General features: G+C 59.5%; 1 protein-coding gene across 1 annotated transcript; it reads right to left on the bottom strand.

Moving 5' to 3' along the window:
• Positions 1-975: 975 nt before the first annotated feature.
• On the bottom strand, positions 976-23,255 carry CADM3 (cell adhesion molecule 3). Its single transcript, XM_059832035.1, has 11 exons — positions 23,186-23,255; positions 8,156-8,296; positions 7,753-7,905; positions 7,386-7,523; positions 6,996-7,166; positions 6,296-6,386; positions 5,717-5,886; positions 3,565-3,687; positions 2,278-2,403; positions 1,682-1,747; positions 976-1,166 (listed from the first exon to the last, which is right to left on the bottom strand). The coding sequence occupies exons 1-11, from the start codon at positions 23,253-23,255 to the stop codon at positions 1,048-1,050; spliced, it is 1,368 nt and encodes a 455-aa protein (XP_059688018.1). The 3' UTR covers positions 976-1,047.
• Positions 23,256-27,097: the final 3,842 nt, after the last annotated feature.

Raw genomic sequence — 27,097 nt, 5'->3', positions numbered from 1 at the left:
GAGGCAATGGCTGCAGGCCCACCAGCTCTCCTGGCTCTGCCTGGTGCTCCCAGCGCAGGTGGCCTCCTGCACTGAACATCTCAATAGATGGTTTAAATTGACATTTCCAATCTGAGAATTTGTAAAATTGGGGCTTCTTCTCTGGATTCACCCCCAAACCTCTGCCCTCCCCGCTCCCGCTGGGGTGGGACCGGGGAGCTGCAGTGCCCAGCAGCTCCCAGTCTCTCTGGGGGCCTCAGCGGTTCCCACCCAGGAAGCTCACCCCCCCTTCACACACCTACCACACGAGGACAGCTCTCCTCCCGAATGGACACTGTTCGACAAGAACCACCAAGGATAAAATCAGGGCAGGGGCCTGGGGTCCCTCCCTGCTTGACCCCAGCCATGTGCCAAGACCTCGGAGGCAGAGACGCTGCCTGTCAGCATCCTGCTCCTGTCCCACTGGCCGCGCTCCCTGTCCCAGCTGGGGCTGGGGCCATCACGCAGCAGCCGAGGCTGGGGGGAGCAATGGGAACACGGGGCCTGGCTCTCAGCGGGAGGCACGGGGTGAGCATTCGTGACAGAGGGGCCACCCAGCTGCCCCGAGCTTGCACCAGAGCCTGGAGCTGATTTTATCCTTGGATGTCAAAGAAACCAAAATGGAGAGAAACAAAGGAAAGAGCTACATCGACCCCAGCCCAACGTCCCAACCAAGGGCCCAAAGCAAAGAGCAGCCACAAAACCAAAGCAAAGGTCCAAAGGAAAAAGGAAAGTCGCTCACTCACTGGTTGGTCTGTGTTTTGTGCGAGCGCCGGTCGCAGGGATGGAGGTGCAAGCAAGCAAACGGGGCCGGGGCTTTCGCTGTTCGTAGTAGTAACGTTTTGTACAAGTTCAAGAAGCATCACATCTCAGGCTGGTCGCTCTCTGCTCTCTGTCCTGCCATCCCTCTGTCCGTCTGTCTGCCCATGCCGGGCGCGAGAGAAAATCTGTTGGGTTGAGTGGGTTTGTGGTCTGGTTTCCGTTTCCATCGGGGTCTGTTGGCTCCATTTCTCACTCTGTCTGACACCTCTAGATGAAATACTCCTTCTTGTCATCACTGCCGGCTTGGCCGCCCTCTGCATTGATGATGGCCGTGTCGGCATCTGGGGCATCGTCCGACCCCTTGGCCTCATGGGTCAGGTAGGTACCTGGGTGGGGAGAGGGGGTCAGCATCACGGGGGGGGCCTGGTGGCATCCTGCTCCCACATAAGCAGGGGGAGGCTGGGCTGCCTGGAAGGGCCCCGGTAGCAGAGCCCAAGGGCTGGCTGGAAAGTGGAGGTGAGAGGAAAGTCCTTTGGGTTTGGCCTGAAATGGAAAAGTCACCGGTTTCCCTGGCACAAGCTCTGCCCGGGGACTGAGCCTCACCTGGGCTGCTCAAGGCTTTTGCAATCATCTCTAGCCAGAGGGTGAAATGGCCTCCCCCTTTGCAGGCAGCAGCCCTTGCCTGCATTTCCAGGCAGGTCCCCTGTGCCCTCCCCACCATCTGCCCCTCCCTGAATCCCTGTCCCTGTTGCCCCTCAGAAAGCTGGAGGGTTTCTCTGCAAAACTGCCATCTGCAAGGAGGCTCCAGCTCCCGGCTGCCCCCAGAGCTCACACAGCGCGGGGCAGAGGTGGCGGCAGCTCTGCTGGGCTCGGAGGGCAGGGGTGGGGGGCTCTTACTCACACATCACCTCTGCTGGGTTTTGCCGATGTCTGGATGTGACCGTCTCCCCATGTCTTATGCACATACCTGCTGGGCGGATGAAAAGTCCAGGGATGGGGAAATGGAAATGGTGGACGGTAAGGAGGACGAGGAAGGCGGGGGGCTGAAGGGATGCCAAGGAGGGCAAGGAGAGGGAGGAGGTGGGGTCAAGCACAGATAGGGACAGTGGCACGGACAATCCTGGGGCAGTGGGTACCAAGCCGTGAAGGGGAGATGGAGAAATGGGGTAGGAGCTGCCTCCACCTGGTGCTGCCCAGCTCCAAGGACTCTCTGGGACATCTCCACCCTGCGGTTGGTGCCAGCACAGGCATGGGCAGCAGCCCCCAAACCCGGGAGGGCTCCATTGGCTGTGCTGGGTTTCTCTGGACATGGAGCAGGTCTGCAGGACGTGGAGCTGCCTCCCTTCACCCCTGCCCCATGCTGCCCACTCACTTCAGGGATGTAGCCCTGCTCCCAGAGATCCACCAAGGGGGGAGGACACCCTGCACTGCCTGCTGTGATGTGGCACAGGGGTCTTGGCTCTGTACCCTGCTCCGTGCAGCTGCCTCGCCCCGTACCTTTGTGTCTGATCAGGTAGTGTCCCAACACGATGAGAAGACTGAGCAGGAGGAAGACAATGACAGCAACCACCCCGCCGATCACTGCATGGTACGTGCTGGAGGTCGAGGGCACCGGGCTGGCATCTGCCCAGATGGCAAAAGGAGAGAAAACAGAGAGAAAGAGATGCTGCGGACCTTGCTGCACGGCAGAGGCTGCTGCTCGTCCCGCAGACTGCTCAGGGCTGCTGGCAAGCACCTTGGAGGGCCTGATCCTGCTTGGCTCACTGCCATCAGCTTGATCCTGCTGCAGACGAGAGCTGTCGAGGTGGGAGCAAGAAAAGGGAAGGCTGCGGGAGAAGCAAAGAGGGCAAAGGAATGGCCATTGGTGCCAGCTCCCGTGCAGAGTGAGGCGAGAGGAGCCCTGATGGCTGCGCTGGTAGCCCTGCCCGGGAAAGAAAGCAGCTGAGAAGAGTTGCGATGAGCAAACTATCCCTGTGCCTGGCTGCCTGCGATGTGCCCCAGGGAACGTCACGGGCAACATGCTTTGTTTTGTGCAGCCTGTGGTACCTCTGCCTTCAGGCACAGCCACAATCCCACTGCCCCATCCTTCACAGTGAGATTTTTTGCTCCAAAAGGGGAGGCTGAGCACACAGCAGAGCCAGGCTTGGCTCCCTCTTCCCCTGTACCATGCCAGCAGGAAGGTGACATGCAGGTTGGCATGGCCACATGTTGCACCGCACGCAGAGACGGAACCCCAAGGAAGGTGGGACCCCAAGTCACCCACATCTTGTAGAGCAGTTTGCACTGGGATCCTGCGTTAGCCCTGGTGCACAGGGACAAATACTCCTTTCACTCCACTCTCGTTGTGCCCCATCAGCTTGGGGGGGACAGAGCCACAGAAACATTCAGAGGAGGCACTCAGACAGGACGGGGTGGGAAAGACAACAGGGGAGGCAACAGGACAAAGGGATGACAGCTCACATGGACACAAGGCACGGGTTGCAGCTCACAGGCAGCTGCTGCCACAACCTGCCAGGAAGAACTGGAAGGACCATTATGCAGCCCAGGCTCTAGGGCCTCAGCTCCTTCTGTTGCATACCACCACCTCAAAGTACTGAGATGGTGGTTGCATGGTCCACACACGCCAACAAGAAGCTGCACAGGGACTGGAGCCTGGCTGGGCACCTGGGACGTGGCAAGGGTGTCCCCTGACCCAAGGCTGGGCCACCATCCTCCTGTGGAGCTTCTCCCGCCGGGCTGGGGAGCAGCGGGTCCATAAAGAGACAGAAAAGGAGCTTACGGTACCTTGGATGGGAGCTGGAGTGAAGGATGAAGCGGTGGCCATGGAAGCATGAGAGATGGGCTGGGAAGGGCCCGGCGGAGGGGCTGGAGTGGAGTGAACGTGTGGGGTGGGGAGCTGGGAAAGATCTGGGGAGGACAACAAAAACACAGGGACACGAATCAACCCCAGGAGGTGCCAGTGAGGCATGACAGAGCCCATCGGAGGGGACCCTGGCTCCCCCCAGCCTGACAGGACCTGTTCTTCTCAGTGGCTCCTTCCACAACCCCTTTCTTGGCCATGTGTCCCACACCTCTTCTCCTGCCACCGTCCTCTGGGACACACTGCCGTGAACATCTTCCCCCATCATCTCCTACCCTGCCAGCACCGCCAGTCACCCCCTCCTCCGTGAGGGACCCCACCGAGACCCTCCTGCCTGGGAGCCCTGGGACTGTGGTGGCTGGAAAGTGTCACCCACCATGGGGTGTCACCTTCACTCTCCTACGCACACCCTCAGGGACTGCTCCGTCTCCGCTCTCCCTCGCTGCCGAGCAAGGTGGTCGCTACAGCAGCCAGGTTCAAGAGCTCAGCAAGGCAAGGCGGTTGCTCCAGTGATGATGCCCGAGACCCGAGTGGCTCTGGGGAAAAAGAGGGGGGATTTGACAAGGAGAACCAAGCCTAGGTGTGGAGCTCCTCTGCCAGAGGCTGTGACATCAAGCAGGTGAGGGACATTGGTGTTCTGGGTGCTGAGCACCCCGGATGCTGCTTGTGTGCCTGCGGATGGGTGCTGAGCACCCTGGGGGCTGCTGTGCTCCTGGATGGGTGTGGAGGACTCTGGGTGCTGCTGTGTGCTCACAGCCAGCTTGGGAACCAGCTCCCTGTGCAGACCCTGCATCCAGAGGGATGGGGTGGGGGACACAAGGGGTGATGAAGGAATGACTGCACAGGGTTGGGCATTTAGGGGCCCAGGGATAACCTAAGCAGGCAGAGGAGAGAGACTCAGGGGGACAAGGTGCCCGAGGTGCCACTGCTGCTGTGCGCTCCCTCTACCCACAGCCACATTGGAGAAGGATGCCGGGAGTGCCCAAAACAGGAGGGGAGGGAAAGGGGATGGGAAAGGCAAGAGCTGGAGCATATAGGAGTGCTGGAAGATGGAAAGTCTAAGGCTGGTAGAGAGGAGAGAGGTAGCAAGAGACTTGGCAGAAGAGGAGGATGACCCCAAATCCAAGGCCAAAAACGCAGGGAAACGGGCTCCTACGAACACGGGAAAGCTGCCGGGCAAGCGTCTGGGTGCTGAGCACAGGAGCCAGGGCAGCACCGCCACCAGCCGGGGACGGGCTGGAGAAGCACTCACAGCTCCGTGCAGCACACAGCTCTGCTCCATGTGCGACATACAGCGCTTGGACGTAGCAGGGCACAAGGACAGCGAACACGGCAGCAGAGCACAGGCGGGGCAGGGGAAGGCACTGTGCAGGGAGGCGGCGGGCACTGCCTCTTCCCACGTGAGGATGGGTGTCGAGTGGTGATACAGTCTGGGGACACGGGATGCAATGCAAGCCCGCAGCTCCAGCGGCTCAGGGCAAGCCGTGGGGCCTGTCTCCAGAAGCTTGGGACAGGGCTGACAGGGCACCTCATGGTTTGGAGGGGTCGATGACATCTGGAAATCCTTTTTGGATTTGCTTGTGGTGGCAACATGTAGAGGTTTCCTGTCTGCGACAGGCTCAGGAGAGCTGGCCTTTCCTCCTGTCCCAGAGACTCCAGCAGAGTCCTGCCTGCAGCCCCTGCAGTTCCCCCATCGCACCCTCTCCCACTCCCCATCGGAGGTAACAGGGACTGAGCTCAGCCTGGGCAGTGCCACGTCCCTACCCTGACCCCCCCAAAACTGCTCTCTGCCCTTCTTGGCACCAGGCAGCAGCCCTACATGGTGCAGGGAAGGATGGGCGGGGGCTGGATGTGGCCAGGACCTAGGGATGCAGTGCTCTGCCAGCAAGCGTGCCAGGACCCAGCTGCATCCATGCATGCACCCGCCCTGCACCACAGAGACCCCCTCCCACCACAGCCCTCCCTGGATCTGTGCACCCCTTCACGGGGAGGTGTAGTCGGGATGGAGACAGCTGTGCCAAGCAGTAGCTGCCGGGAGAAGCCAGGTGATGCCGGGTGCCCTGTGGCTGCACTTACCGCTGACATCGAGGTTGTATTTGGCCACGACGCTGCCCATGGAGCTGGTGGCCGTGCAGACGTAGGTGCCGCTGTCGCTCTTGTTGAGGAAGGGGAAGATGAGGACGCTGTCAGAGCTCAGCTGCAGGGGTGCATCGCTGCCCTCCTTCTCCCACAGGAACTCCTGGGGGCTGCAGAGCAGGACAGCGGTGAGGCACTGCCACTCTCCCCAGCGCCCTGGGCAGGGTGGGGCAGAGCGAAGTCCCTGGCCGGGCAGTGGAGGGGGCAACAAAGGTGTGGAAGTATTTAAGCAGTAGCGAAATACCCCATTTAGAGATGAGCTGGGATAGATCTGCTGCCCCATGGAGAAGATAGGGGCTTTGTCTGTTCTCTGTGGGGTGCCCAGCCCTACCTGGCATCCATGCAAGGCCAGTGTCTGGCCCTGAGCTCACACAGTGCTACCTGTGACGCTCTGCCTGAGCTCTGGGGAGGGCTAAGTGGTGGTTTTGGGAGCCTGGCAGCAGGAGGATGAGTTGGCCAGGGCCTGGCGGGGCTAAGCAAGGTGGGGGGGGGGGGGGGGGGGGGGCGGGCATGCCTTACATGGGGTTGCCTTGCCCATCACACTGCAGCTGGAGCTTCTCGCCTTCCCGCGGGTACTGGGGATGTGGCTCGATCTTTGCTGTCGGCTTGTCTGGAAAAGGAGGAGAGGCACAGTTGGGTGACTGTTTGTCCCTGCCCCGCACTGTGCAGGGGCCTGCCGGCACCCAAAACCCCTGCCCCTGCACCCTGCTTGGCCCCAGCTCTGTGTGTGCAGGAGTGCAGTGTGGTGGACCTGTGGGTGGTAGGGTGCACCAGGGTGGAGGTCAGCACTCGGGGGGTGCACAGTGCAGCTCCCATGTCCCTCACCCTGTCATCACAGGGGACATGGAAGACAAGGGGAATGGGGACAGGCAGGAGATGGGAGATTGTGCAGGCAGGTAGAGGGGATGGCACAGACAAGTCTCAGGTAGATGGGGACAGGCAAGGACACAGGGGACAGGGACAGGCAGGGGAAATGAAGGGCATGCATGTGCAGGGGAAGTGTCACTGTGCAGCACCCCTATGTGTGACAGGACGGTTGTGCATGCAGGTTGATGAGCCTGTATGCATGATGGCTGTATGTATGTGTAAATGTAAGGCCATGTATGTGATGTCTGCTGAACTGTGGTGATGCTAAGGTCTCCTCCATCTCTCCCAGCCCTCCACAGCCCTGTCCCCTTCCCCATGTGGCCCTGTCCCGTCATCCCCACGCGCCACGTACAGTGGACCTGCAGCTTCTGTGTGGTCGACCTCTCAGAGTTCTGCAGTGACTCATGGTCCACAGTACAGGTCACCTCAGCTTCGTTGTCTTCCTTGGTGACGCGGAACTCCACCCGACTGCTCACAGTGAAGGTCTTTCCGTTGGGGTCCTCCACCACCTCGGTGCCCTCATCTGTGGGGACAGGGGACCATTAGAGCTGATGGACACAGCGCCCCAGCAGAGGCATGAAGCTGACATGCATGTTGAGCATGTCCCTTTGTTGGCAGTAGCATAATACCAGTGTGGTCCAGCACTGGGCACATCTGCAACCCCTGGTGCCCCACCTGCCTCCGTGGTGTTCTCCAGCCACGTCAGTCCCTTGGGGCAGAGTCCCACTGCTTGGACACCCACCCTTTAGCTCCTTGTTGCCCTTCCTCCACCGGAGCTGGGCTGCGGGCTTGCTGCCAGAGGACCGGCAGGTCAGTCGGGCTATCTTCTCCTCATCAATGGGCTGCTCATGGCCGAAGATTTGGGGTTTCTGGGGGATTCCTGGTAGAGGAGGAGGCAAGAAATACAACAGCCTATTAGCTGTACGAGTGCTGCGGCCCAGAGATGGATGCACGCGCAGACACATGTCAATAAACATGGCAAGGATAAGTTAACACGTAGGGATATGGGAATAGCAGAGATGAACGGCTGTATGGACAGCATCTTGCAGGCAGGGCAGTAGCAGGTAGGGGACTGGGAGCAGGTGGGGGAGCTGCCACCGGTAGCTTACCCAGCACAGTGACCAGGGCCTTTGCAGTCCGCACAGGCATGGTGAAGATGGAGCAGGTGTATTCCCCCTCATCCGACAGCACTACATCACTGATGCTGATGGTCAGCTCGTTGGGTGTGGACCTCTCCAGCTGGATCCTGTTATCTCGTAGGGCTAGGGGAAAAGGGACAACTGGGTGAACAACAGGCTCAGCATCACCACCTCCCCCACGCGCGCCCCCGCCCCAGCTCATACTTTGCCTGAAGGCATCACTGTAGGTTGGGAGCACGAGGGAAGGAACATCACCCTCTAGGGCACTACTGGCCCTGGTCCACTTTCCCTCTGCCCCACCATCACTCCGGTCCTGGAGCTGGCTCCTCTCCCCAAGGCAGCCCTCTCCCATCCCCAGTTTCTGCACATATACCTCGTTTCTCCCCGAAGTAGAGGGTCTGCTGGGCAGGGTTCGACCACTGCAGCGAGGAGTCATCGGGATCCTCCACCTGGCACTTGAGCACCACGGTACCACCGGCCACCACAGTCTCATCCGATGTCGTGGGCTGGCTCTCTGGACACAGACAGGAAAAGTTAGCAGGGGCCCCGGGCATCGCCTCTCCCCAGGTGTGCATGAGCATCACTGCGCAACCAAGGGAAGGGAGGGAGGAACACAGCAGTGTCCCCAAAACCCCTGGGACAAGTAGGGCTCTAGGGCTGGGCTGAATACAGCTTGCTTGGGACAAACATTTTTTGCAGCTGACCCCAAGCCCTAGATGGCTGGGCTACACAGACTGGGGTAGGGGGACTGGGTCACCCTGGCTCAGCTGCTCTGGCTGGCAGCACGGAGAAGCATGGGGAAGAGGAGGTGTTGCCAGAGGTCTGACTGGATCCAGGAGACTGTCAGTGCAAGTGTATGCCAGTGTGCATATGTATTTGTCTGGGAGCATCTGTACAGCTCCTTGAGCATGGATGCATGTGCACACACACGTGCTTGTGGGTGCACGTCCCTCTCCAGGGACAAGGGGTTTCTACTGCACAGGCAGCATGCTTGGAGTGGAGTCATCCCATGCACCCTGGGAACAACGGGGACCTGCTCATGGGCACCTGTCAGCCTGGGTCTCCCACTGCAATCCCGTTCCCCAGCAGGGAACAGCCCCACTACAGCTGGGGAAGCAAGGACCAGCGGGCAGGATCCATCCTACCGCCCAACCTGCAGCACCCGCTGGGACAGCAGCTCCCGTGACACTGCTGTCCCCAGGCGGTAGCTCCATGCCAACCTGCACAGAGACATCAGTGTCAGGCCAGGCTCTGAGGACGGCCCCTGGAAGGCACAGGCAGCTGGTGCCTGCCAGGTGTGAGCAGATCCAGGTAGGAGCAGGGGTACATCAGGAGGCAGCAGGAGAGCCGGGCGCAGGCACCGGCTGAAGGCGCCTGGGAAGGCAGCAAGCTCTGCTCCACTGCCCTGGCAGTGCCAGCAAGCTGGGGCTCACACCTGTGGTGCCTCTGTGCCAAGCACCCCATGCAATGGGATGCTCCACTGGCCACCTCCACCCCTGCCTCCAGCAAAAGAATCCACGATCCCTTGAGTGTGGCCTGTGGGGTGCAGTCAGTGGCCCGCTCTCCATGTCATTCCTTAAGAGGATTTTCTCTTGCTCATGCTGCTCCTGGACTGTGCACATCCCTTCCCAGACTGCATTTCCTCAGCTAAGACATCATCCTTCCCTTCCTTCAGGCTCCTTGGAGGGCTCCGCACTGCCAAGCAGCCCAAGGGCAGAGAAGAGCAGCAACAGGATCAGATAACCCCCCGCCTGCCCCAAGGACAGCTATTTTGGGAAATCTGATGTGCCAGTGAGCTGAGCTGCACAGGGAGAAGAGGGACGCTTACTCTCCCAGCCCGGGGCTGCACACCCTGCTCACCCAGCTGGGTCCACAGGCAGCCACATGGGCAAGAGGGAGGAACATGGATACTGCTGCTGTTTGCACTTCACTCAAGTCCTGGACATGGGGCTTCACAAAGTGTCATCTTCTATCTCAGCCCAAGTTACTTATGCTGAGGCAGGGGCTCTGCCTCAGGACCCCTGAGCCTTGGGTGATACTGCCTATGTGCCCAAGCAGCCTGCAGTACAGTCCTGACTTCACAGGCTTGTTTTCCTGCGTGATATTCACTGCCTGCGAGAAGCTCCAGTTATCAGAAGGAGAGGGGAAGCAGCTTTGGCTGGATTTCCCCATTTTCCACTCAATGGTGAAGGGAAATATTTTCTTTTGCTCACATTGCAAATCCCCCAAAGCCATCACAGGGAGCAGGAAGGAGTGAAGAAGTTTTGGAGAAGGGCAGCAGGACGAGGCTGCTGGGCTTCCCAGGGACTGTTTGGCTCGTGTTAAACTCCAGGAGAGTCCAAGCTGGAAAGCGTGTGAATCCCTCCCCGCCCACTCCCAGCAGCCATGATTACCAGAGATGCATCACATTTGGATTAAAAAGGTTCCCAGGGTAAAGACTCTTCCTCCGGCCCCAGGAAGCTCCCCATCACTAATGCTAACGTCTCATGCTTGCAATTGAAGTTTTGCTCCTCTCCACCTCCCTGGGTCTGATGGCCAGCCCTTGGCCGTTGCTACACTCCTGCCTGGTCGGCTGAAGAGCCTCTGGTTCACATCTCCTTCCCTGCAGACATTTACAGGTGGAGATCAAGCCTTCCGCACACGCCAGCTGGCTGGAGCCCCCGAGCCTCGCTCCACAGCCTGTTCCCAGCTGCTGATCACAATCCAGGCTCTTCCCCGATGTATCTCCAGCTCGCTCAAGGCCCAGGCACGGCGGGAGCTCCGGTGAGGACCACTGGGATCTCCAATGCTGGGGACGGCACTGGGCAAGCAGTGACCCCCCTCTGCTGTGGGGGACATGTCACACACTGGGGTCTGCAGCTTGGCCAGGGATCGAGTCCACAGCTCTCCATCCGTTCCTCCCAACTGGGAACATCTGTTTGTCAGCTTCTTTTAATTTGGTCAACGCGATGCCTTTGTGCTGCTACTACCATAATTAGGGGATTAGGCTGTTGCAAGCCGCTGTTGTCCAAACTCAAAACACTCCAACTTGGATGCAATTGAGGAGAGGGCCTAAAACCCACACAGAACAGGCCCAATCTCTTAATTAACACAATTACCATCACCTGCCACAGCACTGGCCTCGTTAAGGTATTGGTGTGGGGAGACATTAAACAGAGCAAGGTGTGTTTCCGCCAGGGCAGAGGCCAGGCAATGCCACCCGCACCCCCATGCTGGGTGCCACACAGGGCACTGCACAGACCCATCAAAGCTCCAGCTTGGCCTTGTTGATGACCTCCCTTCTCCCTCCCCAGCTCACAGCTGCACAGCCGGGACCACCAAAATGGGTCTCCAACCCCCTGGAGACCATGCTTCTGTGAGAGCTGCAGAGCCACGTCCGGCTCTCCCGCCTGCGGGCACATACTGGCAGCTCGTGCGAGGTGGGGGACACAGCCCCGCACCGGCCCTTGCGGCAGAGCCCCTCTGGCCCGACCTAGATACTCGGCTCGCCTCCACACTGCACGCCTGACAGCTTGGAGGAACAGATGGGCACGGCTGGGCCGCTGCGCCAGTGCAGCTTGATTTAATTAAAAACTGTCACGGCTGTAACCTGCTGGCCCTTGACAGAATAGGGGCAGAGCTGCCACGGGAGCTGCCATGGGCCCAGGAGAGGAGGGGGCAGCAGGACCCCCGGAACAGCGAGTCCCACCACGGGGAGCTTCACACACTCCTGCCACAGCCTGCAAAGAACAAGGCACTGGCCTGCGGGGTCCCAGTCCCTCCACAGTATCACTGCTACCCTCGCAGGCAAGACCCCTCTGGCAGGGCAGGCAGGGGGGCACAAGGGGCAAAGCTGCCATCCTACAGCTGGGGACAGTGGCACACTGAGAAGGAAGATACCTCACGCACCATGACTGCTCCCAAATCCAGCAGCTCCAGCCCTGGCATAGCCCACTGCATCCTCTGGGTCAGATCCTGGGGGTTCCCAAGCAAGATGAAGGGCAGCTTAGGCCACCCTGCGCACACCACAATGGCCCTTCAACAGCATCACGAGGGGTGCTGCTATGAGAGAGCAAGCACCCATCACACAGGGGTCCCAGCCCCCTGGGCAGCATCCCAAGGGCTCAGAGGCACAGGTGGAGCAGAGCAAGGATGCTCTGGAAAGCTGGCTGCAGCAAAAGCTTTCAGGTCTTCCTGGCACGCCAGCTAATACAGCCCCCGCGAGCCCGGGGACAGGTGCTGGACACTCAGGGAAGCATCCGCCCTCATCGTGCCAGCAACTGCTGCCAGCACGGAGCTGCTGCCACCTGACAGCCCGGGCTGGCACAGTCCCCTTGCCCTCCCTCTGTGACACTGCACGATGGCCAAAGCAGCCCCTGGGGCCGCCCCGCTGCCATGGTCAGAGGGGCTGCGCAGCCCGAGCCCCAGCATGCTGGCAGGGCGCAGCACTAGGCTGCACCGCAGGACAGCTTCTGCTCTCACACCGGGGCAAAGGAGGCAAGTGCATGGCCCCAGGGATGCCAGCATTGCTCTGCAGGGACGAGGCGAGGCAGGAGAAGCACGCAGTGTTTGAATCCAGCCTTCCTCGCACTGTGTTGGGCTTGGGCAGGTGCTGCCAGCCCAGGACCCCCGTCGCCTGCACGGCCAACAGCCCTCCCATGCTCATGGCTCTCTTCTCCAGGAGGGGGAAGCAGATCCCTCAGATCTACACCTCCCAGCGGCCACCCAAGCCTTGCTGGCCACCTCAGGCCCCTGCCATAATCCTGCAATAGGGTGAAAAGTTATTTTGCAGATGGCAAGCCAGCAGTGAGGTCTCCCGGCAGGCAGAGGACCCGGCTCTCCCTCCATGGGACCCACCTGGAAGAGGCCAGACCTGCTGCAGAAAGGGACATTGAAGGCTCAGTTACTGCCTCAGACCTGGGGACAGGCAAAGTGACCTCAGGCACCCCACAAAACACCACAGCAAAGGCTTTGCCAGGCCTCCTGTTTTTGGCCAAGAGCTGCTGCCCGTGTTTGTTTCGGATCCCAGTCGGCACAGTGAAATTAGAGAAGCACCGCACTCTAGAAAGATATTTCATTAATTAAGCTTGTGCACTTTTGCAAGGGGGCTGCATTCATATTTATGAGGGGAAAAACTATGTACACGTCTCTCCCGGCCCCCTGAGACCAGCAGCAGGACCTGCCAGCACGTGCGTCCCCTTCCAGCACAGACCCTTCTCAAAGGTCTGCAGTTCTGCTGTTTCCAGCCCTGGGATGCTTCCATGCACATACACACAAACCCTCTGCAGCATCACATCTCCAGGGACTTCTGCAACAAAACACCACGGCATGGCTTCTGCCTTCCAGGAGCCATTTCACCTGGAGCATCCTCAGGGAAGCAACGAGCAATGCCTGGGAAGAACACTGCAGCCCAGCAGCCTTCACGGTGCGTCCAGAGGATGCCCTGCTGCCCACACCAATCTCGGCAGGGCAGAGTGTTCACTGAGGCCTGCCAAAAGCTGGAGGCACTTCCAGCAGCAACCGTGGTCAAGGCAGGCAGGAGCTGGAGCTGCCAGGACCCTCTCACAGCCTCTGCCGGGCACATCCACCCTGTGCCTGTCTGAGCCTGCCTCCAGGCTGCAAAAGCGTTTCTGCTGGGGCAGAAGCAGCCCCAGAGGAAAACAGCCACTGCTCGAATCCCTCAAACGCCTCCAGTCCACAGCTGTGGCCCAAAACCCAATGCTTGGCATTTTCCTCACTCTTTTCTATTTAGTCTAGTTTCGTCATCATAAAGATCCAATTTATCTCTGTTGACACAGACATTTTCTAAGGCAAGTTATCTCCTCTCCAAGGACTGTATTTTAATAATTCACTCAGCAGCCATGAACTGCAAAGCTCCATTTCCAGCCGCAGGCATCCTTCCTGCGCTGTGACGCCGGAGCAGCCCGGCCAAGGTGGCAGTTTTGAACTCGGTGGATTGCAAACCTGGCCAAGCAGGCTCAGACATCTGCTGTGCAAGCTTGCTTACAAGATGATTTGAGCAGCGTTGGAATCCACAGTCTGGGATACCCAGAGCCCAACTTCCAGGCTTCCCCTCACCAGCAGCTGACTTGCTCCAGATTTTGTTAGAGGGGGAAACCTGCTCTTGTTTCAATGCATCTGCTCAGTGCCACCCTGTGCTCCTCTTCCCTGCATGCCTGCCTGCGGAAGCCAGCCTTGTCGGCACACTCAAGCCCTCAGACAGAGGATGCACCCCTCCAGGAGCTGCAGGGTAAGGGGCCCTCCTGCAACACCTCCAGGGCCGGCTCCTTTTCCCGTCCCATGGCATTTAGATATCTCTCCTGGCTGCAAGGCTTTACCAAGTGCTGTCACCAAGAGGCATGAGGCTCCGTGCCAGACAAGCAAGAGCAAGGCAGAGGAGGATATGGGCAGCAGGAGGCGAAAGGAGCAGATGGAGGACCAGGCTGAAGCAGGCTCATATCAGAAGGTGGTGGTGGGAGGGATGCAAGAAGCCAGGCTGATCTAGGAGATGCCTAGAAGTGGGGACATCCCTGTGTGCAGTCACCCAGCTGCTCTGCAGCAAGCAGGGGTATCCCACTCTCAGGCTGGGCAGACAATTCTCCCTGGCACGGCAAGGCCACAGGGTACTTCAGGAACTTTCCCAGGTTTTCCTTACCCTCACAGGGACAAATCCATCCAGGATCTCATTTGCACCCCCTGGTACCAAACCCTTCCTCTGGCCCCCCCACCAGCTCCCACCCTTGTACCTCCAGCCCACAACAGCCAGCCTCTCTGACCCATCCTTCCCACAAAGCGAGGGATTTGATCTCAGGGTGACAAATGACTGTCACATTAACACAAATGCTTGTTAGAAGTGGAAAACATACAACCTCTAAGAGTCTGCTCCAAACTCCAGATCTCTTTTACATAGGGATGCCGTGACACACTACTCTTCAACAGTTGGCTCTGCAACAGTCAAGCCCTCTGCTTCGAGGGCTTGTGATGTGGGGTGTGAGATCCAGAGGTTAATGGGGGGAGCAACAAGGAGACCTGCTCTCCAAGCTCCCAACGTGATGGGAGCTCACTCCTTGCAAGCAAAGCGGTCAGCTGACTGCACGGGCTTCATGCCTTCAAGTGTGGTCCACATGAAAAACCCTGACTCCGTACCCTAAACACCAAGTTCTATATTATTTCTCTGAAAGCAGACATGTACATGAGCATTCTCCAGGAAGGGGCAAAACAAGAGGACCCAGCTCCTCATCACAGCCTGCTCTGAACCCTGGGCCTTTGCTGGGGTTTTCCCAAGACCATGCTAGAGACTTTGGTCACAGCCTCCAGGACCCCATCAATGCTCTCCAGCAGCCCTGAGCCCTCTGCAGGTGAGAGCAGCAGGGTCCTGGTCCAAGGGGCACCAACACTTGCCCTGAGCAAATTGCAGCGCTGCATCCTTCTCCCAGGGTGTGGGGATGCGGTCACCTCCCTGACAGACCCTGCCCGAGGGTACAGTGAAAGCTGGCAGCTGCCTGTGACGCCTGACCACGGTTAAGCAACTGAAACACAGCCAGCAATCAATCAGCAGCCAAGAAAGAAGAAGCTGAAGAGATAGGCTGGTTGCAAGTGCTGCTGAAGCTTTCAGATCGCAGGACACTCTCCTACTCCCGCCCTGGCTGGCCGCTTTCAGAGCAAGCTGACAGAGCCCCTCCTGCATGCCTTTGGTACGTCCTCGCTGCACACCTTCCTCTGCTGCCGCGCATCAGAGCAGAGCTGGGAAGCAGCCTCTCCTCTGGGGCCAGCAGGATCCTGCTTTCGGCCCTATCAAAGCACATAGCCTGGTCCCTCCCAGACATCAACTGCTCTTCCAGTTGCGCCAGGGCCAGATGAGCCCCTGCAGAGAGCTGGGACAGGAACAGGCTGCTCAGGGGACAAGGGAGCTGGGAAACCCCTCTGATGGTGGCAGCAGCTCCTGCCTGCAGCTTTGGCAGCCAGACAAACACAGGCCGCCGCTGGCTGCTCTGCTCAGTCGTGTTTGCACATTCACACCGGTCTGGTGGCCAATTAGCTCAGCAAAAGGCAGTGGCATCATCAGGGAATCCTAGCGCCAGGCACAGTGATTGCCTCCTTCTGAGGCCACCGGCCATCCCATGGCTGAGAGCATCTGTTGCCACCCTGACCTGCAAGTTGCCAGCCAAAGCCCAAAGCTGCAGCTTGCCCGGGGAGAGCTGGGACCCCAGCTCAGGCACACACCACATGCAAGCCTGCCAGGTGCAGGCAAGTCTATGGAGGAGGCAGGACAGGTGAGAGTAAAGCCCCATTCTGAGCCACCACAAATCATCCAAGCACCATGACAGCCATCCCCAGTGTCAAGAGCTTTCCTGGGACCCTCCAAAAGGGGACTAATTCCCTTGCAAACAAGCAGCAAGCTCACCCAGACTCTCCCATCTCAGGCTTCCCTCTGGCACAGGGCAGCAGCAAGCAGAGCCGGGCAGCATGACTCCTCTCCCAGGGCCCTCCTCCAGTTTGACAGCAAACAGCTGATAACTACTTTTTTGAGCATGTTTTTTAGCTCCTACCCTAAGGCCAATCTCCAACATGACTGTTGCCAAGGGAACAAGCTCTTTGCTTTGACAGTTCTGTTTTAAGGATCTCCCGCCTGCCCAGCGAGGTGTCTCAGAAATGGTTGCTTCGGATGCCCTGGTACATCGCTTGTTGCTTTGCAGGCATCTAAACACTTGCAGCAGAGCTCTGCCCAAGCTGGCATGAAAAATTGTCACTCCCAACTGTCCAAAGATTAAACACACAAGGTTGTGTAAGACGATATTTATAACAGAAATAAGAAATGGGGAAACCCTGGCAGCTCTGCTCCCCTCCTGAGGGACAGCATGCCTGCTGATGGGCACCACACACTAACAGCTCCTCCTGACTTCCCAGAAAGACAGAAGGGAAGAGTAATTTCCAAAGATTAAAATACAGGTTCAATCCTGCTGGTCTTTCAGGTGACTGCAGTGGATGCTCTGTTGTGCCCAGCTGCAGCAGGGAGTCCCCACATCCCAATGGATGCCCAGGGAGAATGGAGTGCTCTCAGCTTTGGCTGTGGCCCACCAGGTCATCTCTTGTCGTATGGTCTGTCCTTTTTGGAGAGGAAGTCCCCAGCATCACAGGGAGACAAAAAAGCCAAAAACCAAAGCTGGTGAGACATGGAGAGGCAGACAGAGCCCCCCAGGAAAGTGCCACAACACTGACCTGTTACTGCATTCATCTGCTTGGGGTGAAGGTGTTTAGCGACAAGCTAAGAGCAGAGCCCTGCAGCATGCAGCCAAGGCAGGAGCACCGTTGGTAGCACACTGCACCACTGGACCCATCTCCCCATGGCTTCCACCGCACGTCAGACTGGGAGGAGAGCAGAGTGCAAGCCTGACGGCAGCAGAAAGGAGCACAACGAGTTGCTGCCCTGGGCACAGCGCCAGCACGGATGCAACCAAACACATCCCATCTCTGGAAAACAGGTCCCCAGGGTGCATGGGGCAATGGGGTCCCAACAAGCCCTGTCATCTGGCACAGTCAGCCCTGCACTTGGGAAAGTGAACCCAGCTCCTGTGCAGCATCTGCGCAGCAGGTGGCCCAGGAAGCCTGCCGCTCTGCGCCACTGGCCACTAAGACCAAAAGTGTCAGAACTCACTTTCCCTGGGAATGGTGGCCTGAAAGCAGCAGCAAAAGCAGTGGTCTGGAAAAGCTACTGCTCCACATCAGGCTTGCCAGTAAATATGCCGTCCGAAGCACTGTAAGGTCAGGAAGAGCATTTGTAGATGAAGCACTGCCTGGAGCATCACCTGAGGAAGAGGCAGGTCCCCTTGAGCAGCACCCTGCAGCAACAAGGGGAAGCTCACAGCTCTGCTGCTCCACAGCCACAGGAAAACTCCAGGGTCACTTGGAAAGATGCTGCTGTCTGGCTCTGTGGCAAGCACTGCTGCCCTCCAGCATGTCCCTGTGACACCTCTGCAATCCCTAAGCAGTGGGAGCTGCAGTGTCCGACGCCTGCCTGTGCGCACACCAGCCCCTGTGCCCTCAGCCCACATTACAGCAGAGGCAGAGCGTGACGCCAGGCAGGTGACTGGAATGGTTAAGCACATTCCTGCCCAGCCCTCATCGCGCGTCTCGGCTTCTCCACCTCCCTCCGCTGTTATTGACTGCTTGTTTTAAGTAGCCTCGTCTGGGTTAGTGCTTCTGGCGTCACGGCTGCCCAAACACAACACACAGCATTACTGCATCCGACTCCTGCCTGGCTCCTCTCTTTCCCCCACAGCCAGCACGGCCCTCCCTCTGCCACAGCAACCGCCCAGCCCAGCGCTGGCTGCGACAGCAGCAGAGGGGCTGCGACAGCCCTGGGTGAAAGCAGGAGCTCTTTCAGAGTGGGATGGAGAGGCTCATCCCCCACCTGCCCTCGCAGGTGGACAGAGCAGCCAGAGCACCAGGGAGATCACTTACACCTCACCATCACTGCATGATGAAGGCTCTGCTGCTGCATCGTTTCATGGCTGCAGGTGCCTGGCCAAGAGCAGAGGGGAAGAGAAGTGGACCAGATGGTTCAAGCTGAGCTGACCCAGTAATTCAGAGGAGGAGGATCAGATACATCTGACTATGTGGGTGTTACAGCTCTGGCATCTCCTTCGAGGTCCCATGGAGTCACCGAAGAGCCAAGCAACAAGGAGGCAATTCAATCTGTGCAGACATGCATCAGATGACCTGCATGGCAAAGCCATTGCCTGGGCTGTAAAAGGAGCCTGGAGAGCAGTTCAGATGGAGACAAGGGTGGGCATCGGGGGTACCATGTGAAATGCCAGCACAGGGAGCAGAGCACTTCCCAGAAGGCATCTGCACAAGCAGACCACGCTCTGCAGCGGCTCTAAGACAGCAGCAAACACATGGGACCCAGGAGAACAAGCCCAGCAGCAGGCAAGCAGAGCCCACCAAGCTCCAAGACCACCACACTGGCACTGCCACCAGCAAAGGGACCTTGGACACATGTTCACATCCTGCACCACCACCTCCCTCACGCTGCTCCTCTCCTGCAAGGACCTAAATGGTCACGTAACACCCTGGATTGGGTTAAAACTAGGTTAAAACCAACCTAGTGAAAACAAACAAGAATGTTAGCTTCAATGCAGATTCCTCCATCTGGCTAAATGCCTGGCCTTGCCAGCACCAGGGTGACTACCCAGATGTAGACGCCTCCAGTTACTCCGGCAATTCCAACACCCCTGGTGAGGCGAGAACGTCAGGCAGAGGGAGAAGAGGCAGTGTCTAGCATGCAGGAGACCTCACAAGCAGGGAATCCTGGGCAAGTAGGGCGCTTCCCTCTGTCTCCTTCCAGAGAAGGAAAGGTACCCACACTTGGGAGGCACTCAACTCATGCTTCAGCAGCAACAGCCCAGTCTGTTGGGGATTTCTCCTCTGGCCAGCAGACCCAGCTGCCATACTCCCAGCAAACACCCCGGCCTCAGCATCGCAGACCGTGCCAAAACCCGAGGCATTATCAGGACAGTGGCAAAATTCCTGTCCCATGGCAGCAGTGCCAGCACATCCCCTCACCGTCTGGGTATGCATCGAGACAGCTCTGCAGCACTTGATCCCATGTATTGTCTTAAAATCCAGCATTGCCTGTTGAGCCTAACATGTTGTGCCAGACAGCTGAGTGGTGGCTTTCGCACTCCCTATCCAGCTCCCTCTGCCCGGCTGCTCTCCACCAGCTGACATGCTGATCCCAGCTGCATCGCTGCTGTGATAACAGCTCGCTTCCCCCAGGCAGTTGATCAGAGTCATCCAAAATCAGACCATCCAGGTATCGAGTGATGCAGATAGGTCGCACTCCCTCTTCTCATGCCTGCACACCACCACCTCATCAGGGATGTCACTGCTTCCTCTACTCTAGTGCCAAGGGCTTGTGCTGGCACAGAAAGAGACTTGCAGCATATGGTGAGCCCTAATGACATGTAAGAACAGGGCATTTGCACACATTAGTTGGGCAAAAGCACTGCCATAAACAGCAAGCAAAGAATTACCTTAATTTCAGACAACTACCAGGCTTCCACCATCCCACTTCTACACTCCAGGGCTCCCGCCCCAGGGTCTCCCTGCCATGGGCCTGGGGCCAATGCTACAGGCTGGAGGTCGCACACAGCCTCCCACAATCTGGCTCAGGACCAGTGCTGACATCTCCCCAAAGCTTCTCTTGAGAGAGCAGGACTACAGGACCTGCAGCCACCATCTGCTCTAGGGCTAGAGATGGTAAGAGCCCTGTGGGAGTCCAAACCTCTCCCCCAGCCTTATACTTCTACCACTAGACACCGTTCCCACACCAGCAGGGTAGGGTGGATGACTTCTTACGGAAAGGAGACCAGCTGGAAGCACAGGGCATCTCCCCAAGACAGAGAAAGCTCCTCCTGCATGGTCTGGCCAAGCAGACATCTCCACCAGCTTCAGAAAGATGAAGCCACCTTCCAGGAAGGGGACAGTCTCCTGAACCTGCCTCTCTACAAACGCCAGGCAGGGAGCTTATCCCACCTGGCTTCAGACATCTCAAGATGGTCCCCAGGCTCTCCTCAGCCGACGAGGAAGAATGGGCACAAGCCACCTAACCAGCCTCAGCATCTCCAGGAGGAGACAGACCAGCCCTGGCCCCCCTGCTGTGGCATCTATACCTGGTCAGGCAGACCCAGCTCTAAGACACTGACTGTTGAGGCTTCTCCCAGCAAGAGAAACACACATGATGAGTGGAGCAGCTCCGGTAAAGTGGGATGCAAGACCTGAGCTCAGCTCCCTGCTGTGCCACTGAAACTGCCCAGCCTCCCCCCTTGCTGCCGCAGGAAGGTGGTGCTCCTTGTGCTGCACATCGAGGGTTGCTCAGAGCCTGCAACGCCAGTGCCACAGCAGGATGGCGTTGCTATTAAGGCACAGAGAACAGCAGCCCCAAGAAGTCTGGTTTTGGCATGTTGTGGCTTCCCATGGGACAACAGTAGGGCACTGTTCAAACAAAAGGGTTACACAACTCTGAAGTGGAATAACTCTGCAGGGGGAATAATCCTCGCAGCAAGGACAACCACGCATCCAGCCCAAACACTCAGAAATCTGCCGACAGCAGCACAACACCAGCCAAGCGCAGAAACATGGCCCCAGCATGAAGCACCAGCACTTTCAGCACCCAGGCAGCTTCAAGGGGCTCTGCTGGGCCCGGTGCAGTTGTAGCTTTGAAATCCAGAGCACTGGAGCAGTGGTTCTTCAAGGAGAGGAGAGAGCTACTCCATCCCTGCCCTGGGAAAGGTGCTGCAGAGGGGCTTTCCTAGCCAGAGAGCCATGCTGGGAGCTGACGGCTGAGAGGCACGAGGCTAAGGCACTGACCGCAAAGACATGCCAGCAGCTTCTTTTCAAGCATCTTCCAGTCATCCATCTCCTCTGCTCCCAAAGGCTTTTTGGGGGTCCGTTCATCTCGCTGCATCGGACAACAGAGAGCTTGGCAGCTCATGGCCAGGGCTGGGCCACAGCAGCAGGCCAACCCTGGAAGAAATCTTGCAGTGTCATCATCCAGGCTGCATCCTGCTCTAGGACTACACACAACTTCAGGTCACAGCCACCCCTCCTCATGTGAGCACTTACCATGCTCCTCAGCCATCCCCTCCTGCCCAGCTCTGACCCACGCGCTGAGCATCACCACGCACAGGACCACCCTGTGCCGTGGGACTGAGCATCACCCACACCCAAGTGACTCTTTCGGGCTCCTGTGGGAGGACTGTGGCCATAACCAGAATAAATCCCAGGATCCGTGTATGGAAACACAGCCACCAACCTGCATCAGCCCCCAGCGCAGCTCTGCCTGTGACAGCAACTTCCTCCAGCAAAGGATCAGGCCACGGGGGAGGCACCTGCCGGGAAAGGGGGGTGGGAGGCTTGCTCCTCCTTCCGCACGGGCCACCCAAGCCACAGGCAGGAGGCTGCCAGGTTCAGACCTCTTACCCTCTGTACCACACTCCCTCCACCACCCCAGCCCTTGGGACCCTTGATCCCAGGGCCGTGACTCACGCCAGAATTAGCTCCCTGCTTCCGATGAGCCACAGGCAGGGACTCAGATGGCGACTGGACCCTCTCCTGCTGCCAGTCTCTGCAGCACCCCCCAAAACACAATGTGCAGACCAGGGGTAGAGGCCAGGCCCCAGACGACTGCCGCATCTCCCCAAGGCCTGCTCCCCATCTGAACACACACAGGAGCAATTTTGTCACGACCAGCGACTCCTGACATAGCAAACGCAGCTGCCAGCAGCCCGACAGGAATCACAGGCCCTAAGCGGCAAGTGCTCGCAATCCATCGAGGACTCCGCAGTCGAATGGCTATGGAAAACAAGGTGCTGCCATTGACAAGCCCTTACCAAAATTACATTTGCTTTGCAGCACTTCATTACCAGCTGCCTCACCCACAGCGCGCTGCCCGCCGCTGTGGTGTGCGGCGGGTAAACACCCTTTGTCTCAAGGGCTGATGCTCCGGCCAAGCCCCGCGCCTCCCACACGCAGACACCGCGGACCGACCAGACACTGCGATGCCACCAGGCATCCCGGCACCGGCGGGATCCCGGCAGGATGGGGAGCGGCCACTCTTCCCCAAGCCCACTGCCCCAGGGAGGGGGTTCCGACCGGACAGCTCCCACCGAGGCACCCTGCTTTGCAGGGGGGGAACCGGGGAGCCGCCCCATCGCGGGGAAGGGTCTCCCCACCCCGGGGAGGTCACCGCCGTCCCCCCAGGGGTTCCATCCCCGACCACGGGGGTGTCTGCCTCCCCTCCACGGGTCACCACCGACCCCCGCCATCCTCCCGGGAGGCGGCTCTGCCCCGCCGCGGAGTCTCCGTGCGACGGGCCCCCCCCCCGCCACTCCACCCGCCCCCTCGCGGGCAGCGCCGGGAGGGGCCGCGCTCCGCCGCCGCCGCCGCCCGCCGGGGCCTGTCTGGAACCTTCCGCCGCCCCGGCCCCGCCCCGGGCGGTACGCGGCGGTGGGGGGACACAGCGGGCTGCACCGGCGCCGCCGTGACCTTGAGCCCCACCGGCCGCCTGGAGCCGCGGCAGCCGCACCCGCGCGGGGTCGGCGCCACGGGCGGGCCCCGAGGGCAGGGCCGGGGCGGGGCGGCGGGGCGGGGCGGGCGGCACCTGTCGGGCCCCGCGGCGCCTGACCCACATAACGGCGCGGCGCGGCCCCGCCGCGCCCCGCACCTGTCGCTCGCGCGCAGCCGGTTCTCCCGCCGGCTCCCTCCCCCCCCGCGCGGGGCCGGCGTCCCTGCCGGTTCCGTTCCCTCCCCACAGGGCCCGCGCGCGGCCGGTTCCCCCGGCCACAGAAGGGAGGGGCGCGTCCCGCCGCGAGGGGCTGAGTGCTGGCGGGGCGGCTCGCCCGGCCCCGGGACCGCCACTCACCGTCGCGGGAGAGGTTTCCCCGGGCGGCGCTGAAGCAGGCGAGGAGCAGCAGGAGGCCGAGAGGCAGCATGGTGGCGACGGGTGCCCGCGGGGCCGGGGCGAGCCGAGCCGCGGCGCGGAGGCGGCAGCACCGGGCGCGGCGCCGCTCCTCGGACTAGAGCCGGCGGTGCGGCAGCGGCGGGCATTAAATAGAGCGCGAGGAAGAGACCATTCGGGCCGCCGCGGCGGGGGGGGCGGGGGGGCCGCGCCGATGCCGCCCCCCTCGGCCCCCGCGTAAACATGCCCGCTCCGGCCGCCGTCCCCACCCCCGCGCCTCGAGGCGCGGTGGTGCGGTCCACATGCGCGGCTCCCCGCGGGAGGCAGGTGGGCGCGGGGCGGCGGCGGCGGCGACGGTCGGGGGGTCCCGGTGGTCCCCGTGGTCACAGCGGTCCCCGTGGTCACAGCGGTTCCCGTCCCGCTTCCGGTCCGAGCGGAGCCGCGATTTGTCAGGGTGTCGCCCCCGGTCCCGATCCCGGGCTGAGGGGGTCCCGCCCTCAGGGGCTGCCGCTCCCGGCCCCGCCGCGGAGCGCCTTGCAGCCCCGTGCCTCGCAGCCTCGCCCGGCCCCGAGAGGGGGGCCCAGAGCGGCGGCCCCGGGGCTTGGCGGGCCCGGGCACTCCCTCGGGGCCCGGCATTGTCCACGTAGGGGCCCACCGCGTCCGGCTGCCCCCAGCGAGGCGCCCGGGGCAGGCCGCGGGCAGCTGCTGCATCGCCATGGCTCTGCCCCCGCACCGGGGAGCGCGGCCACCCAGACGGTGTCCCCAGGGCTGCCTGTCCCCAGGGCAGGCCAAGGCGCCTGCCAGGCCGCATCCCTCTGCGTGGTGACTCTCCAGGTGGCTCTGGGGTCTGTGGTCTGGGAATCATGTGGCAGAGCCCCGGGCTGAGCGATGGGCGGCTCGAGTTGGCCGTGGGCTGGAGACAGCGGGAGGCAGGGTTGCCTGCTGCCATGTATTGCTGCTCTCCAGGGGAGTTGGCCCTGCTCGGTCTGGGATCACTCTCCTCTGTGCCACACGCTCGGCATACATTGGTTTGCAAAGCAACTCCCATGACTCTTGTGGTTGAAGGCCCAGCTTTGGCTTTTCCTTTCGCTCCTGTGGCCAGCCTGTTAAGCACAGACGTGCAGACAGTGTGCAGCTTGATCGATGCACGATGGTCTCCTCAGTGCTTTGTGGGGTCAGAAGGACTACAGCTGAAGTGCTGGGATGTGACCCATGCTCATCAGGGTGGCTCAGCCTGTCTCTGGTCCTCAGGGTTGAGAACTTCCTCTCTGTCTCTGCAGCAGCCCACGTACCACGTCTCATGACCGCTCCTCGCTCAGACTTGCAGCCGAATCACATTTGGGGTGAAGCCTGCATTTGCTCCAGTCCTTGGCTGCCAGTCCCTAAAAGTCAATGTCCAGCCCTTGCTATCCCATGGCATCTCCCAGGCAACTCCTTTGTCCACTGTTGTCCATCCATGTTATCATCCATTAGATGATAACACCCGAGTGCTCGCTTACGCCAGCCCAAACATTTCTAGCTCAGACTCTGTCCTGCAGCCCTAGAGGAGAAATTAACCCCTTTTGCTTTAGTAGGTCTGAAACAAACGCGTACATTCATTTCACATGTCAGCATAAACTCCTCCTCACGTGCTTTTATGCTGAGCTTTTCCACACCCTGATGCTCTCCTGCACAAATGCTGTGCAAGAGGGATGTCTCCATTAGTCACGATCTCCGTGGGAAGGGGTTGTGGGAGGAACAGCTTTCTGGTGGTCAGATCAGATCGCTGCTCTGCCTCAGTTTTCATCCTGTGTCTCGACGTAGCCCTAAAGGTGATGCTGCTTGTGTTATGGCCTCATCCAGCTGACCTTAGAGGAGCTGCAGCTAGCCCCAGCTGTGACTTCAGTGCTCAGGGTGCAGAGCCACGGCCCGTGAGGCAGATCTGGGGACAGTGTGGGCCAAGTGAGGCCACGGGAGGCTCCCCCCAGGTCTTTAGCTGGAGAAGGGGCTGCCTTTGGGAAATGGCTCTCGCAAGCCAGGGGATGTGAGAGCCGCTCACACGAGGTCTTCCCCCTGGGAGCAGAGTGGATACAAGCACAGCTCCTCTCTGAGGCATGAGCGTGGCCTCGTGCATGAGGGAGGCTCTGGTGGGAGGGTGAGATGGGGCAGGGAAGCTGGAGAGGGTCTCGTGGGATGGCTCGTGGAAGGCGACTGCGCTGGGTCGGGCCCTGGGAGGGTGTGGGTGGCTCCTGGCACTGCATGCGGCAGTCGGGGGCGCAGTTTCCTTCGGAGAGGAGGGTCTCTGGTGACACTGGGTCTCTTTGGGCCTTTCATGATCCCCCAGCCTCTCCTCAGATGTCTTTGCTGGAGGAGGACGTGTGGGAGTCTCATGTCCCTCGGGGCTGTGCCACAGTTGGCAGGGCTTCACCACGGGAGATAATCGCAGTGCATGGAGCCCTTCGCCCCCCACCTCCTCAGCCTGCACCCCCCAGCCTGTCCCCTCTCCCTGCTGCAGGCTGGAGACTTCGTAGCTCCAGGTGGTGCTTTTAACCCGTTCTCTGTCTCCTGCAAGAAAGGTGTGTTGCAGAGAGCCTGGCTGCCAGCAGACGGCTGTCCCCTGCTACTGTGGGTGCAGCACCCACACTCTCCATCATGCGGGTGGCTCCTGAGAGGTGATGGCTGGTGAAGGGCAGGGCAACTGGAGGCAGAGGAAGAGGAGGTATTCAGTGTGCAGCAGGTGCTGAGGCAACGCTCGCCACAACAAATCCCTGTGATTCAGCCCCGGAGCATCTGCCACTGCCAGGGACCGAACGTTAACAAACTAACAAACGGCAACAAACAGCAACAAACAGCTGAGGGGGCTGATGTCACGCAGCCACCGCTGCTGAGGTGTCCCGGAGCTCCCATGAACCGTAGCTCCCCTGCACAAATTCACTCTGCCGTGCCTGGGAAGGATGGTGCTCCTCAGCCCCACTTTGCCTGAGAGACCCCCAGAAGTCCCCGCTGGCCTAAATCTTTCTGGTTCTCTGTTGATGACAATGCAGGGCTGCGAAGGTGTTACATTCAAAGCAGCGTTGGCCTCTGGGTCTCCTTGCTCTCTGGGAGCACGTGCCTCTCTTGAACTGGGCTGTTCGAGTCCTCCAGACTGTCAGCATGTGTCAGCAGTGGTCTGGCAGCACCCTTCAGCCAAGTGTAAAGGACTGTGCAAGATACGGGCTGAGGGTGCAGGACTGTGTTTTTCAGCTATGCCACTTAGGTATAGCACCCTTGTGCAGAAGCAACCAGATCTCACTCACCTCCCACTGACATCAGTTTTAAGAGCTGCCAGCCCTGATCATCTGTGAAAACCTTCCAGCCCCATGTCCTGGCTGCAGCTCATATTATTGCTACAGAGGAAGAATAAACCACCCTGATGTTAACTTTCCACCTGGGACCAGGTGGAATGTGGAGCTAAGACACTTTCCAAAACACTTTAGCAATGCCAATTGTAATTTCTGCCTCCTGCCTCCTGCCTCCTCCCCCCCGCCCCGATCTAAAAATCCCGGTCTGTTTGACTGCTCTCTTATCACACATCTGGAGAAGATTTTCTCCTCTGATTATCCAAATTTGGCCTTTTCTGGTGTCTTGCTGCCTGTCTCCTGATTTTTAGGATCAGACCAGAAGCTCCTGCCTTTCCTTTGTAGTCCCTCCAACAGATACTCTCTCTGGAAGTGGGGCTGGAGGATGGAGTGAGAATGAAGCCTTCTAAATCATCAAATGGGCTCAACATATTTACCTTTAAAGAATCATGTTTCCTAGCCTGTGTTTGCTGTTGCCCCAGCCATGGATAGTATCTCCCTGGAGGCTCTGCAAAGGCATAGAAATCTCCAGGGAAGGTGTGGAAGATGGAAGGAGAAG

This window comes from Gavia stellata, chromosome 33, assembly GCF_030936135.1.
Source record: "Gavia stellata isolate bGavSte3 chromosome 33, bGavSte3.hap2, whole genome shotgun sequence".
NCBI lineage: Eukaryota > Metazoa > Chordata > Aves > Gaviiformes > Gaviidae > Gavia > Gavia stellata.
Note: the sequence above shows the minus strand (reverse complement) of the source record. Positions and strands in the feature narration are given on the sequence as shown.

Excerpts from the sequence above, each read along its gene's own strand:
- CADM3 (XM_059832035.1), bottom strand. The coding sequence starts at position 23,255 with ATGCTGCCTCTCGGCCTCCTGCTGCTCCTCGCCTGCTTCAGCGCCGCC. Across the intron at positions 6,387-6,995 it reads ACAGAAGCTGCAGGTCCACT|ACAAGCCGACAGCAAAGATC; the intron begins GTACGTGGCGCG and ends CTCCTTTTCCAG. Across the intron at positions 2,404-3,564 it reads CACTCCAGCTCCCATCCAAG|ATGCCAGCCCGGTGCCCTCG; the intron begins GTACCGTAAGCT and ends CCATCTGGGCAG.